General features: G+C 27.2%; 2 protein-coding genes across 4 annotated transcripts; one reads left to right on the top strand and one right to left on the bottom strand.

The window, feature by feature from the left end:
• Nucleotides 1-1,798: 1,798 nt before the first annotated feature.
• LOC107605512 (internal alternative NAD(P)H-ubiquinone oxidoreductase A1, mitochondrial) lies at nucleotides 1,799-7,300 on the top strand. Of its 3 annotated transcripts, none has more exons than XM_016307445.3 (9): nucleotides 1,799-2,457; nucleotides 2,904-3,117; nucleotides 3,224-3,384; nucleotides 4,076-4,141; nucleotides 4,221-4,384; nucleotides 4,473-4,587; nucleotides 5,550-5,729; nucleotides 6,298-6,471; nucleotides 7,060-7,300. In XM_016307445.3, the coding sequence occupies exons 1-8, from the start codon at nucleotides 1,957-1,959 to the stop codon at nucleotides 6,448-6,450; spliced, it is 1,554 nt and encodes a 517-aa protein (XP_016162931.1). In that variant the 5' UTR covers nucleotides 1,799-1,956; the 3' UTR covers nucleotides 6,451-6,471; nucleotides 7,060-7,300. The 3 variants fall into 3 exon arrangements, 2 of the variants coding, with proteins under 2 accessions (XP_016162931.1, XP_020971920.1); XM_021116261.2 differs by having other exon boundaries at nucleotides 1,855-2,467; XR_015902190.1 differs by having other exon boundaries at nucleotides 1,857-2,457; nucleotides 4,456-4,587.
• Nucleotides 7,301-7,715: 415 nt separating this feature from the next.
• LOC107605647 (glycerophosphodiester phosphodiesterase GDPD1, chloroplastic-like) lies at nucleotides 7,716-10,445 on the bottom strand. Its single transcript, XM_016307635.3, has 3 exons — nucleotides 10,127-10,445; nucleotides 9,058-9,575; nucleotides 7,716-8,403 (listed from the first exon to the last, which is right to left on the bottom strand). Exons 1-3 carry the CDS (start codon nucleotides 10,341-10,343, stop codon nucleotides 7,897-7,899), a joined length of 1,242 nt encoding a protein of 413 aa, XP_016163121.2. The 5' UTR covers nucleotides 10,344-10,445; the 3' UTR covers nucleotides 7,716-7,896.
• Between the last annotated feature and the right edge of the window lie 6,360 nt (nucleotides 10,446-16,805).

The raw sequence follows: 16,805 nt of genomic DNA on the forward strand, positions 1-16,805 counted from the left end.
TTAAGGGAGTACTTTATCTTTGTAGATGATAGAAAAATAAGTTTGTAAAATTCTATATTTATTTAAGTTAGCTATCATTTTGTGTTTGAAAGTATTATGTTATACTGAGAAAAATATTATGTTGAGACACTATTTATGTTTGAACAAGTTCTTTAATAATTTTCTTCATTTAAAAGTTTAGAATTTTCTATTATATTACTTTTTATTTCTTCTCAATATTATTTATTTATCGTAATTTTATTTGAGTATTAGTTTTTCTAAATTTAATTTGTTTTCCTTACCAAAATTAAAAATTTAGAAGAATGATTCTAAAGGAAATTGAATGATTAACCTTGAAAGAGATTTTATTAGTTTATAACTTTGTCAAACAAGGTTTATAATTTTTTGGAGCGACAAGGTTTAATTATTTTACTTAGAAGTACTAAATTTTTACTATTGAAAAAATTTGTTGGTGATCTACCAATGTTTCATTATTATTTTATTATTATTTTATTATTATTTTATTTTTGGGACATGTAATTAATTGTCGAAATTTATATTTTATTATTAACAAGAAAATAATAATAAGTTAATTAGGATTGGAGATTAAGAGAATTGAATTTTAAAATTCAAAAGAATAATTTTAGGATTGATATAAAAGAAGCTGAAAAAATATTTTAATAATTTTTTAACATAAAAAAGACGTATTAAAAATGTAATAATAGATGTGATAAAATATTGTATATGCAATTGATGGTTTTCAACTCTCTACCCAGAGATTCAAATAAATTATCATAATGAAATGTTAAACATTGGATGAGATAAGTTGTTTATTTTGTGATAAAAAAAAATTGTTTTTATTTTTTTTTTACAATTTTTTTTATATTATAATAATTAATAACTATGAACATAATTTACATTACGTGCATCTATTTATTTATGAAAATGTTATTCTTTCTATTATCTTATTAAATATGATATATCATCTCCTTAATAAATCATTGTTGATCTAGTAAATAATGTAAATATTATTTGTTGTTATATACTTACATTTGCTCTGTTCAGAATCAAATATAAAAAAAAAAAAAAAGACTTAGAATTTTAATTCAAAATAATATGTAATTGTTATGCAATGCAATGCAACTTTTTTGTTAAAAGATAAATCATTTACATAATTATATTCATTTAATTGGCTTTTAAATAAAAGATGTGCATGGTTATTTTGTTCATACCCGAGTTCTGCTCTAGTAAATTACTAATATTTACTCGAGGAAGGAAATCTCTTTCTTTTTTTTTTTTTTTTTTTTTTTCTCACCATCGATCTTTAAAAGAAATAGAAAGGAAAGAAATAGAAAGGAAAAAAATTGAGTGGATTTTTATTTTTTTTAGATGTGTTTGGATGAAAGGAAAATAACAAAGAAAGAAATGTTATAAAAAGACAACTTTATTCTTGTATTATAAAATACATTAAAAAAGTGAAGGGGTAATATTGGAAGTTGTGAGAGAAAATAAGTTTTTCCTCCCTTTTCTTTTTAACATGGGAGAAAAAAAAATTGGTGGATCCCACCAATTTTTTTCCACCCCTTTTCTTTTCTCTCCAGTGTCTCTTCATAACCAAACAATAAAAAATGATCATTTTCCTTCCTCTTTTCTTTTCTCCCTTTTCTTTCCTTCCATTTTCTCTTCAAACAAACATAGTGTGAATGTCTCTTAAATCAGTGAATCAGATCGTGACAATTGTCAATATATAGAATGAGATGCCACTCCATCACTAAAAAAATCCTAATGCTGAATACCATCATCACATTCAAGCTGACCCACCATTCATCCACTTAAATTGATATACAAAACACAAAGCCCACAATTTTTTGGAGCATCTATCCCAATCCAAACTTTGTGATGCAAATTTTCTAATCTTCAATTCACATACACAAGCACCAATATAAAATCCACTGAAATTAAACCCATGTAATAATAATGGTTAGAGACCCAAAAACATCAATGGCTTGGTTAAGAAATCTCTCCAAATATTCTTCCACCATTGCTAAATTATCATCATCACCAAAAACAAACACTGACCCATTTTTCCTTTTACCATCCTTCACATTCCTCTCGCACTTTAGCTCCAATTCCATTCAACAAAAGCCTTCAAATTCCAATACCAAGCATGTTTTTGAGTATTCAGGGTTATTAGAAGCAACAAAGCCCCATGAGAAGCCACGTGTCGTTGTTCTTGGTTCGGGTTGGGCTGGGTGTAGACTCATGAAGGGTTTGGACACAACAACATATGACATTGTTTGTGTCTCACCGCGTAACCACATGGTTTTCACTCCTCTATTGGCTTCAACATGTGTTGGAACACTTGAATTTAGATCTGTGGCTGAACCCATTGGAAGGATCCAACCAGCTCTTTCTAGAGAACCCGGTTCTTATTTCTTCCTTGCCAATTGTACTGCCATTGATACACATAACCATATGGTATATTATGGTGTGTTTCTTTTGTTTTTGTTTTGTGATATTTTAATTTGTTGTAGTAAAGGTGAATTGTTCTGCATGGGTTGTGTAACTATGAAAACTATGAACCGTTTGGATAAGAAAAAAAAGGTTAAAATAATAAAATTATGTTTTCTGATTTTACTTTAGTTGTTTAAAAACACTTTGTGCGTACGAAAAGTTTAGTCACTAGCTCAAACATCATTATTTGTGTATATTTATACGTATTAATTTACATATTTTTCAATTAAATAATTAATTATAAAATAATCAAATATGTAATAATCGAATAATCAACATTGTTTATAGCAGTAATAATACAAATCAAACAAGCCTGATTCTTTCACTTTCTCCCTGATGCTATCATTTGTTGAAAACTTGGAATATTGATACTTGTTATGGAGAATTTAATTTGATGCTTGGTTTTGAAGGTTCAATGTGAGACAGTGACTGATGGTGAAGAAACAATAGATCCCTGGAAGTTTTCAATCTCATATGACAAGCTCGTAATCGCATTAGGATCGAAACCGTCCACTTTCGGAATCCAAGGAGTCAAAGAATATGCGATTTTCCTGCGCGAGGTTTATCACGCGCAGGAAATTCGGCGAAAGCTCCTCCTTAACTTGATGTTGTCAGATGTTCCAGGTAAATTTTTCTCCAACATTAATGTTAACAAATATTTGGTTTTATGAAATGTTTGAATTTTGTTGTTGTGGTGTTTCACTTATGTGGTTTTAGTTACTTGGTGCAGGAATCACGGAAGAAGAAAAACGGAGGCTTTTGCATTGTGTAGTTGTGGGAGGGGGTCCAACTGGAGTTGAATTCAGTGGTGAACTCAGTGATTTCATCATGAAAGATGTTCAACAAAGATATGCTCATGTCAAGGATTACATTCGTGTTACTCTAATTGAGGTATATTTACTTACTATGAGTGTTAGGGGACAGCAATTTTTATGATTTATAGTCATCAATGATGATTTTAATGGTGTAAAATTGGTGTGAGATTTCATTCAATGGTTCACTTTTTTTTTATTTACTGGTTACATACTGGCCAGAATTTAATAAAGTTGCTGGTCCTTAGACTTTTCCTTTACTTAATTAGTAAAACTGCTTTTGGAGACATGTTCCTACTTCTTAGTTATAAAAATAGAATAAATTTGCATAATAATCCCTCAAATTCACAGAATTATTTAATTGTCTTCAAAATTTCAATTTTACTATAATAGCTTTTAGATTTAGTTTTGGACACTATAGTAATTAAAAATGAGAGGAAAAAAAGAGAGGAATGACGGAAAGAATCGGAAGAAAAAGAATGCAGAGAAGGGCATGGGAGGAGTGGAGTCAAGGAAAGATTAAATTGGATCCAATGTGATATTTTATAGCCACATCAATATTGAAAGATGAGTTATGGACTACTATGATGTTCAGAACTCAATCTAAAAGATTACTATAGTAAAATTAGAACTTCAAAAACCAAATCGAATAATTTCATAAATTTCAAAGATTATTATAAAGATTTGCTATATAGAAATAAGTTAAAAATATAAATATTTATTTTATTCAATTAATTTAAACTTTTAGAACAATTGATTTTGTGGTACAGGCAAATGAAATATTGTCTTCATTCGACGATCGATTGAGACGCTATGCTACGAACCAATTGACAAAGGTGAGCAATATATGGATGACATGAACAACATAACAGTTCTTGGTTTGGCGCTTTAGAAATCTAAGTAAGTTTGTATCAGTCAGGAGTTCGTCTTGTTCGTGGAATAGTGAAAGATGTGAAAGCTCAGAAGATAATACTGAGTGATGGCACTGAGGTTCCTTATGGTTTGTTGGTATGGTCTACTGGTGTTTCCCCTGCTCCTATTATTCAATCTTTGGATCTCCCTAAAGAACCTTCTGGAAGGTTAGTTTCATTAACTTCTAATCAATGCTTGATGGACTTTTTTTTTATCATGTCTTAAATTCCTCTCATAGTTTTGTGGTCAAACCAGGATTGGTGTTGACGAGTGGCTTCGTGTTCCTTCGGTTCAAGATGTCTTCTCAATTGGTGATTGCTGTGGATTTCTTGAAACCACAGGTAGACAAACACTCCCTGCATTGGCACAAGTAAGTCATCCACAAATTATATTAATAATAGTCATTACTATTTATTTAAACAAAAATATTTCGTACATATTAAAATTAGTCACTAAAATTATTCACTGTATATTTATATATAAATATATATGTTGTTTAATTTATTTTTAATATATTTTTTATATTTTTGTATACAAATGCTAGCATTATTATTATTTAAATTCATACTCCAATTAATACTAATACGACAAAACAAAACAAAATAAAAAAAATTAAGAATATAAATTATATATTATTACGTCTTATAGGGTATTTATTTTTTATACACCCTATTTTGTTGAAACCCTATTTACATAATTCTTGTTTTTGTGCAATAAATTAAAATGCGAAGTTAAATGAGTATTAATTATCGTATTATTTTTTATCAAGTTTTATTCACATAAAATTATTTTTATATAAAGATAAAAAATAAAAATTAATAAATAATTTAATATATTTGATTAAATTATATAACCGTTTTTAACTATTATTTTTATATAAAGAGATCGTTACATAAATAATAGTAACAATTTTCTTCTTATTTTTAGACTAACTTCTTATAACAGTGAGTCAGTGACAATGATTCATTGATAAAGTAATGGCAAGTGTTCTTTTAAGTAAGAAAAAATTCACCTCATTGATCATTGATTTAATAACTAAGTAGCAACATTAGTAGAAAGTTGAAAACATCACGTGATGTCCTATAAATTATTCATGACCAATCTTATGGTGTTTATGAGTTAGTATCTAAATTTTACTTAACTTATTTTTTGTAATAAATTTTAATTTTTTTAAATTATTTATTTTTATATTTTTTAAATTAAATATTAATTTTTAACTTTTTTTAATAAACACACACCACTTTGTAGACACCATAACATTCACTATTATTCATATTATCTTACAAAATCATACTTCAAATTCTCATGGAAGCTAACACCAAGATTCCACAGGTGGCAGAGAGACAAGGAAAATATCTAGCAGAACTATTAAACAGAATTGGTAAAGAAGGTGCAGGGCATGCAAACAGTGCAAAAGAAATAGAATTTGGAGATCCATTTGTTTATAAGCACCTTGGAAGCATGGCAACTATTGGAAGATACAAGGCCTTAGTTGATCTTAGGCAAAGCAAGGTCATTAATTGGTTATATGAAAAATTTAAGAGAAAAAGATAAATAAGAATTTAATGTTTTAATTCGAAGACACATGAAACTTTAACTAATTGAAAATATAAAAATATTTTTTATTTTTTAAAATACGAAATATTTAAGTATTTTTGTCTAAAATATATAAAGATAAATCGATCCTTAAAAAAACTTAGATGTTTTGTATTTTAGAAAATAAAGAATGTTTTTGTATTTTTAATTAGTCGATAATTTATTTATCTTCGAGATAAAAAATCAAAGATATATTTATTGTTTATTTTAAAATCATCATTAATTATTCATTCTTAAAAGCTATTAATTTTGCTTTAAAATCTTAAAATGGTGGATATTATTGAATTTATATTTTTTAAATTTTGAATTTTACTTAAAAGATAAAGTATAATTTTTTACTATTTATTTTATAAGTGAGACAAAAAAATATAAAAATAAAATTCAAAAATAAAAAATTATATTTTATTTTTTTAAATAAAAATTTAAAATTTAAATAACCCAAATTCCATGTTTTAAACTGACAAGATCTTATTGTTACTTACAGGAGGGAAAAGGGTTATCTCTGGCAGGTTTTCTCAGTTTTTTCATTTGGCGCTCGGCGTATATTACACGTGTCATCAGCTGGAGAAACAGATTTTATGTATTCATCAACTGGGTGACAACTCTTATATTTGGCCGTGACATAAGCAGATTATGAACCCAAAAAAAAATAATTAAGGTAAAATTTCTTGCACTGTTTAGACATCTTATAGAAAGGTAGTGTTGGAGAAATGGTTTAGTTGTTACTCTGGGACAGCAAGGTCTATCAACTATTTATGTATCTACTATATTAAGGTGTGTACCTTATACTTATTTTGGGGTGTAATTCTTATTTACACAATACAGGAAAGGATAATTTTCTTTTACATTAATTTATTATTAGTATTACAAAATAATTAAAAGAGAAATAATAATAATAATAATAATAATAATAATAATAATACAAGTAATTTTGTGTTATCTCAAAATTACGAGTTTAAACCTTGAAAATTGAAATCAATCACGGATACAATTATTAGGTTAGATTATTTACATTACATTTCTTAAGTGCAATTCTTATTTGAATGGAAGTTTGTCATATCAAATTGTCCTTAAAAAAAAAAGAAAGAAATTCACAAAATTCTTCCTTTAACATATTAAGGACTTAAAGTGTTTTGGTAGGATCTTTTGTTTGGTTTAATGGCAAGTTATTTTCAGGCTCAAGTATTTTCTCTACAAGTGGACAGCATGGAACTTACTAGTTGCATGATTTTTGTTGCATGTTCAGTTTTAGCAAGTGGCATGTATTGATGAGGAGCAGGCTTGAGGAAGAAGGCAATGAAACTTTTGAATCTTGAAATTGATGGAGATTACTTTACCCATAAATTTCTCTCTCATAGCTTCTCAATTAATTAGAAATCTGGCCATGTGAGGCCATTTTGTACATATTGACAACCAACAAATTGATGTGCATGTTTATGAAATGTAAAATAAAATAATCACAATAATATCATTTCATTGTAGTCTTAGTCCAAGACTTTGGCTAGGTGCAATGTACTCTCTGAATCTCTGATTTTTTCAAACGTGTAATTTCATTTTATGAAGTTATCAAATGGAGATGGTACTAAAAAACTCTTATCGATTTTGTATTATAAGTTCTCATGGTAGAAATAAAGGGAATGATATTTTAGTTATTGATCTATTTTTGTAAGCAAAAACTAAAATAAATGTACTTTCTTTTAATCATAGGTATAATTGTATAAACCAAAGAGGGATAGAGATAGGAATTATATAAGATATTCTAAATTCAAATGACATGTATAAAAAATTTAATTTTGTATTATGATAGCAGTTCGATCCAATTCATAAGCATTTTGTGTTAATGCAGAAAATCTAAAAAATGATCATACTGAAAATGTATAATAACTTGAGAAAAAAAATATCAATCATAAATAATAATTTAGTATTAATTCCTTTTGTCACTACATTGATGAGAACCTGCTAAGTATAACCTATGACCTATGGGTTAATAATCTTTCATCATGAAATCCCATTCATGTACAAAATCAAAAAACACAATGAAATTCAATTAGCTAGTAAAAAATTGGGATATCTATTATTCTGCTCAAATTTGAATCAATTCTGGAATAAGCTTCAAAAGAAAAGAAAGCTCTTGCTGTGAGAATTGAGGCTTGAAGTTCTTCACTTGCAACATTTCCTCCATCCCTAGACCATTTATATCAAGAACTAACTCTGCTATTTCCTTAACAAAATCAACAATGACACCATCAATCCCCATTAGATGTTGCATGTAAACTGCTTCAGGAACATTGTTTAATTTTCCATATGTAAAGAGAGAAAGCTTATTAGAACACTCCTTGATCTTTCTCACAGCTTCAGGGTTTCTAAATATTCCTTTGACTTCAGAGACTATTCCTTGCAATCCATGTTCTGTGCAAAGCTTCAGAGCCTCCTCTAATGAATTTCTTCTCACATCTTCATAGAGTTCACATCCTCCTTCAGTTAAGAAGAATACAGGGTATGTGCTTTGCAATTTTCTTACAAGTATTGCTGCATCTGGTTGAAAAGTTGAGAATATGATTGGCCTATTCTTGCCATGCTCAAACACAACCTGTCCCCAATAATTTTTATCACCAAATTAATAACTAGTCTTTTATGTATTACTATTTATACAACATAATTTTTTAGAATAAACCATCAATTTAGTTTTTGTAAAGTAACTATGACAATTAATTACTAAATTAATCACCATATACTTGTGTATAATCGCATGTATAAATTAATTTATTTTCAATATATATTTTGTATTTTAACATATATTTTATACAAATAACTAATATATTTAAAAAGAATTTCAGTCTTCTTAAAATGAACAATATTCGATAATAGACTTAAAAATTAATTTAAACAGAAACAATAGCATTTTGTCAACTATTATTTTAAACGGAAATGTTTGGTAACCAAAGAAAATCAGCTAAAAACAGCCATAACTTGTTTTATTTAGCATTCATTAATTGTTGCAATAATTAATTAATGCTAAATAAAAAAAGTTCTAGCTGTTTTTTTTTTTTTTTTGTCTACCTAGCATAAGGACCACATTTTTTCTTTTTATTTGAGTAACAAATTATCCATTTTATAATCTTTAGAAAACATGAGCTAATTTTTTCTTTTACATCATCTTAAAACAGAAAATAAAAATGCAAATCACACAACTTATAATATGGTCATATATCCTAATGTCTTGTTTAATTGTGAATATATTTACCTTCAAGATGGAGTGAAGAACATGGACAAGATATCCTTGTTCATAAACAATGTAGTCATCAAACTTCAACTCAATGTTGAAACCCAAAGAAGGATTGACATTAACGAAAGCTTCATGGAGTGTGCAGAGTGAGTCATCTTGTTCCACGTTCCACTTGACTAGCTTCCCCTCTTCAGTTTTCCTAAGCAGGGTTTTTCCGTTCTTGTCCCTCTGAGGGCCGCAAGAGAGGAACTCGGAGAGGGTCAATTCCGTAACTTTCTCCCCAAACACAGTGCCGTTTTCTTCACAGAAGATGTGGTCGTCGTGGAAGATAACGGGACAGTTATCTTTCGTGACTTGCACGTCGAATTCGATGAAGTCAAGGGCCAAGTTAGATGCAGCTTTGAAGGAAACAATGGAGTTTTCTTTGATAGCTCTCATTCTCTGATCTAATGACTGCAAATCGTTCATGCCACTTCCCCGGTGTCCGATCACCGCAAACTTCGCCACCTCAAACCTCCTCTGCTCTATCTCCACCTCTACAATTTTCGTAGTAAACAGAGGATTTTAGTTTAATTTTAATGCACCAACTAATATTATAGGATAATTGTCTAATTATATCTTAGATGACTATTCGATCGGTTAACATAAAAAAAATAACTAGCCAATTAGTTATAATTCAAATAGCATAATCTCTCTATATTTACGTAAGAAGTTGCAGGTTCGAGTCTTCCTATCTTTAATAAAAAAAACATAAAATTTATGTAATTGAATGTATGTATAAAATATTTTATATCAAAATTAAAATTAATATACTAATTTATTCATTTAAATTTTTGAAAAAATTTAAAATTTACTAAAATTTATTGTTTTTGATATTTTTTAAGTTATTAACTTAATAATTTTAGTTTAACAGTCTAATAATATATTTTTAGACAATATTTTTAAATATTATTGAATAATTACAGGTTATAAACAATAAATTTTATTAATTCTTTAATATTTTTTTAAATTTAAATGTAGTAGACTAAAATATTAATATGAAATAATAAACGAAACTAATAGTATGAACCAAAAATTGAACATATACCTCTAGAGGAATGACTTGAGCACCGTAGATCTAAGGAAGGGATTTGAGAGACCGGGAGAAGCTTGAGAGCCATTTGCGTCAAAGATAGAGAGAATTGAAATGAAAGAGGAAAATAAAGTTGTGGGAATGGTGAAGCGAGTTGTTGAGATGTATTGGAGAATATATATAATAATGGATTTGGGGTTGGGAAAGCCATACCTAAAGAGAGGATAAGCATGCCAATTCAATGGGATCTTCACGTTGAATATTCTGTTGGATATTCTTTTTTATGCATTTTAATAGATAAATTATGACAACTCCTTATGACAACGAGAGGTTGACCTTTGCTTAGTTTTGTTTATGACTTTATGGTTATGGTAGCGCAAACATAATAAAAAAAAGATTTGGATTCTCTAAAGTTTGAATTTTATTATAGAGAATTAAGTGTGATATTTTATTATTGATTTTATACGTAAAACTAAAAATAAATATAAAAGAGAAACTATTTAAGGATAGAAGATCACACTTTATTCTTTAAAGTGAAATTCAAACTTTAGAGGATTCAAATCTTAAAAAAAGATATTGAACGTTGTTAAATGGATATTTTTTTTAGAAGAAGTATAGAGAGTCAATGGAATATCTATACAATGTGTACAATGAGATATAAAGATGTTCGATTCAATAGGATATCAGATGTTTATTATCACTGGTACCCGAATGGTTATTCTGAATAGTATATGTGTATTGTGTTTGAAAAATTAGTAGTATTTTATCTTGAATGTTCATTTTTTAACTCATATTAGGCCAAATAAATAACCCATTATACATATTATACAAATATTCTATTGGCTTCCTAGCAGAATTGTTTTTTTAATGCTAAATTGTAGTAGTTAGCTACATTCTTTAATTGGCTTAAAATCAAACTAATAAATCTAGTGCGAGTGTTGTAAGTTAGCAAATTATAACATATATAGTACACATAAATTATTACTAATGTTAGTCGCATATATTTTGGAACAAAGTGTAGTTTGGGTGTGTGCTTGGGGAGTATTTATGAATTGGAAGGATATTCCACCATATTTTGCATTCACCAAAACAAAATTAGTTATTAAATTAATAAATTTTATTTTTTACTGCGACTTTGATGATGTGTATGTTGTATTTGTTAAATAATAATTTTTTGTTGTTGATAAATATGATGAAAGTTTATGTATGTTGGATTGATTAATTTTAAAATTATATAAAAAAAAATTTTATTGTTTAAATTAGTCATACAAATTATAATTTAAAATTATGTATTAATTTTGCAATGTTTAATTAGGAAGATTCATAAACAAGTATAGTCATAAGTATTTTGATCTAATTTATAGTCATTCTATCGGCTAGTGGCACGCTTTTTAAGCGTAGTCATATCTTCTTTTATCGGCACGCTTTTAAAGTGTAGCCAAAACCACTCCATTGGGTCACTTCTAAAAGCGTGGCAATATGTACACTTTTCAGTAAGTTTTTCAAGCGTAGCAAGAAATGAAAGCGTGCCAAAAAATAAAAGCGTGCCAGAAAAACGTGCTGATAAATCACAAAAACGTGGTGATAGAGCAATCGACACGTTTGCGGATGTGACCCTTTTAAAAGTGTGCCAATAACTAAAAAAACGTGACAAAAATCTATTGGCATGTTTTTTTGTACTTTTCAGCACGCTTTAAAAGCGTGACAGAAAACTTATTTTCTTATAGTGGATTGATTCATATTCCGTCAGAATTTTATCTTTTATAATTTAAATATTTTATTGTTAATTTTTTCGATACCATATTAATATACCATCTATGTGTTTTAAATTTTAAAATTTCGAAATACATTATTTTATCATAGTACTTCCCTTAACTATATTTTAAAAATTTTGGAATACTGTAGTGATAAAAATTTTAAAATACTGTATTTTATCCTTTGCTAAAATTGTTAGAATTCTATATATGTATGTAGGCTCATTTTTTTATTATGGATTTGGTATTAGGGTTGTGTAATGAAATGGATGTATGATCAAAATTTCCACGGCTATGAAAATTGGTCAAAACGTAGGTTACGTTTTGTTTTTTTTTTTCTTTTTTTTTTTGTTAAGAGAAATGGACAAACGCACTCTGCGTTTTGTTTTTTAAAAGGTTTTGAAATTTTTTTAAAGTCCAATCATAGCCTACGTTTTGCTGTGAGTATTAAAAAGAATTTTTTTGAAGTAACAAAATGCATCTTGCATTTTATTTTTATGTGTCAGATTTTTTTATAGAATAGCCAAAACGCAAGATGCGTTTTATGGGCTGTCAGCTTTTTTTTTTTTAAATACTAAAAACGCATGTTGCGTTTTGTTTAAAAAAAATATTTTAACCAAGAGTCCGGCCTATAAATACGAAGTAAGACTCTCATTCAGCTTGCCTCACTCCATTTCTACTCATTGTATTCTTCTTTCTTTTACATATGTCGTAGTTCTGAGGTTTTTTGGTAGTTAGGTGTGTCAAAAAAATTAGATTAGGTGAGGTTGCAGTTATGAAAAATATTGCAAATTTGCGAGTGTATTATAACGGTGATGTTATACCAAACACACATGAAAGAGTGACTTTTGTTTGTGAATATCCATTGTCATTTGTTATTCCATGTACCATGAGTTTTGTAGAATTACAAAATGGACTTTGTAATAACATTCAAAGCCACATTTTAAAAATGGTGAGCAACATTTTATACAGGAATCCTGTACAAGTTTTTGGTGGGCTGATACAGTTTCAAATGATGCCCATCATTGATGATGCCAGTATGCAGCAGATGTTATGTATTTATCAACAAACCCGATTTCATGTGCCGATGATAGAGCTGTACGTTGAGTTCGAACAGCAGTCAGGGTTGGGCGCGGTCGGCGAGGAGGTCAATGTTGATGAGCTCGGGGATATAGATTAGGAAGAAGATAATAATGACAGTGAAGAGGAATTCGAAGCTAACTATAAAGTCGATAACGAAAACGATGATGGAGACTTGGCAGGCAATCCGGCGGTGCAAAATGAAGCGAATGCGATTGTAAGCCAGCACATGTTTGGTGTTCCGTCTTTTATGCGGACTCTAGATTTCAAAGGCATGCATGCTCCAAAATTTTCTAAGTACGCGAATATGGATATGTTATGATTATTAACTCAAGTTTCCTATAGTGCTTATTTTATTTGCCCTGTCTGACTGATGATGGTGCACATGTCGTAGGTGAAGGTAACGCTGCGGCGGAAGATGGCGAGTATATTATATTACTAGAAAAACATTAATAAATTATTAAAAAATAATAAATATTTATTTAATTAACAGTATTATTTATTTATTATTAGAAAATTTTAATAATTTATTATTATTGTCTAAACACTACTATTATACTAACCATGATAATCATTTCTTTTTTTTAGAACCCTACACAGCATTCTATTATTAAACAATATTATTTATTATTACAAAATATTAATCAACTATTAAAATTAATAAATTTTTTTATTAAACAGTGTTAAAAACATATCGTTTACTAATATAAACCGTATTATTATCATTATCATAAATAAAAAATAGTAATAAATAACTAAAAATTAATAATAAATTATTAAACAGTGTTATTAATTATTAAAAATTAATAACAACTTATTATCATTATGATAACTAATATTATAAACAAATAATAATATATTATTCAAATTTTCATAATAATAATTACTTAAATATAACAATAATAATAACCATTTATTATATCATCATTATCCTAAACGGTATTCTATTATATATACACTAACTATCGTAACAATATTTTTGAATTTTTCCGAGACTTAAGCATAATAATAACTAAGAATAATATTGTATAATAATAGCGGTGACACTAACACTAACAAATCCAATAGTAATAATAACAACAGTAACCACAATAATAATAATAATAATAATAATAATAATAATAATAATAATAATAATAATAAACATTTATTTATTAAACAGTATTATAATAATGGCTAACAATAACAACAACATCATTATTACTACTACTAATAATAATAATAATAATAATAATAATAATAATAATAATAATACAAATAAATATAATTATTTATTGATCAGAAAATTAAAAAAAAATTTTACCCATTTAGAATGATCCAAATATTCAATGATGTGATTCTCAGATGTAGTAAAATTACGCACCATATTTTTCCAGCGTCCCTCAGTTGAACCTAAACTCTTTTCGAGTCTTTTTCTTCCTCAAACAACACAATATTTTAACCCCTAACCCTTTCTTTCAGTATTCACCACAATCTTCACTTACCCTCTCTTTAACTCTAACAACACAATGTTTCACTCTTTCTCAGCACATTGTTTTCCTTGCTTGCGTTTTGGCTTTAAAAACACCGGTTTCACCTTCCCAGTGGCGGAACTTAGTTCAGACAAGGAGGGGTCATGGCCCCCCAAACTTTTTATAAAAAACTTAGTAGTACTTTTTCAAAAGATAAAAAATAGTTCAATTAACTTAAATACTTTACTATGACTTAAAGTAGCTAATAAGTTCAATAAACAACACTCTCTTTATCTTTAAGTTCAAATATAAAATTTAGATATTTTTTATTTATTTAATTTAATTTTTTATATGATAAAAAATAATAGAATATTCAATAAGTATTAATATTATTGTATTTGTATAAATTGATAAAAAAATTTAATAAATATTATAAATTTTAATATTTGTCCTTCTAACTTCTTCTTTACATATTTTACAGGATATATATTCAAATTTTTTATATAAAATAATAATAAAAAATCAAAAAATTGATACATTTTTTAAGAGGAAGACTAATATTTAAGAAGAAAAACATATAACTTTTACAATATCAACACATATAGATAGTTCTTCTACTTTAATGAATCACGAAAAAGTGAGATATAACCTTCAAAAGTTCAAAAAGTTACATCTGATGACTTTAACTTTAACTTTTTAGAATGAGATCTTGAAAAACGGCTTTAAATTTGGCAATATCACCCAAACCAGAGAGATGAGATTAGACGAGCTTATCTTAAATGGGATCCATATCAAAAACATTTTGACAATTATTTTCTATCTGGCCCCCCCAAAATTTTGTTTCAAGTTCCGCCACTGCACCTTCCATTGTATCCACGTGTCATGCATGCAAGGCTGCAGGCTGTCAAACGCAACCTGCGACTTGCTTTCACGCTGGCCAAACGCAACCTGCGTTTTGTGATATCCCAGATTGGTCAAAGGATGCTCCTGTGTGCATGCAGGGAGTCACAGGTTTTGGATTCCCTTCCCTGCCAAACGCATCCTGCGTTTTGCAGCAAGTGACTAATGTGCGCAACTCTGCCATTTTCAGGTGCACTTAAAACGTAACTTGCGTTTTGTATGTTACTGAGTTTTGCAGATTCACATTTTTGGATTACACTCCATGCAACAATATATGAGAACAACACCATTTTTACTTCCATTCTTTAATTAATTTTTGATGTATCTGTATCTGTATAAAGGGAGTCACTTAGATAAAGATATCAAAAATATCTTTTTTTTAAGATGTTTTTTAAAAATTAAAATTTAACACATATAATCAATTAAATTATATTATTTTTTATTAAAAATTAGACTAGACAAATCAGTTTAGCAAAAAAATTAATAAATTAAATTTTGAACCGGTATAAATTAATATTTTTTTATAAAAAATTACTACAATATCCCTATTATAAAACACAACTAAAATATCCCTATTATATTAATTTTGAAAACTTTAAATTCTAACCCTATAACAACAGAGAAGAAAAGAGCTAAAATTTATGATTCTCAAAATTAATATATATAATAAGAGTATTTTAGTCATTTTATATAATAGGGATATTGTAGTCATTTTTTATAAAAAATATTAATTTAGACCGATTCAAAATTTAATTTACTATTTTTCGATCAAATTAATTTATATGACCTAATTTTGACAAAACTAACACAATTTAAGTGATTATATGTGTTAAATTTTAATTATTAAAAAATATCTTTAAAAAAAGACATTTTATACATCTTTATGGAAACATCTCTCCTGTATAAAATACATGAGTTTTGGAGTACGTTTCAAATATATTTGTATAATTATTTAAATTAAAAATCTTTAAAATTTAAATGATATATAAATTTATTTAATTCAAATTATAATAATTTGAATCGAATTAGTTTAAATAATAAATTTAAAAGTAAAATCTGCTCAATCTTTTTTAAATAAAGGATAAATTATTTTTTATGATAAATTTAATAATTATTAGATGAAATGAATTATATTATCAAGATAATTAATATTAATTTTTAGTTTAACTTAAATTTTGACAATAAAACTAATTTATTATAGTAAAATTATTTGAACTTCATACCTATAAAATTACATAATTTTTATATCAACTCTATTAATAATCATGAAATTCACCCTTACTCAATTAACACTTTATCTCTTTTTTTTGTTATTTTAAATTTGTGATTCCGCCTTTTGATTTTTCTTTTCATTTATTTTTTTAATTTTCTAGTTTTTTTTTTCGTTAGATCTAATTAATATATGTGTGGTATAAAAACAATAAAAAATTATAAAATAAAATTTTTTTGTAATTCTTATAATTTACAAAAAAAGTTATTATATTTAATTAATTTAATTAGTTGTCAAAA

The sequence above is a fragment of the Arachis ipaensis genome, chromosome B1 (assembly GCF_059453495.1).
Source record: "Arachis ipaensis isolate K30076 ecotype BB chromosome B1, ASM5945349v1, whole genome shotgun sequence".
Classification (NCBI taxonomy): domain Eukaryota; kingdom Viridiplantae; phylum Streptophyta; class Magnoliopsida; order Fabales; family Fabaceae; genus Arachis; species Arachis ipaensis.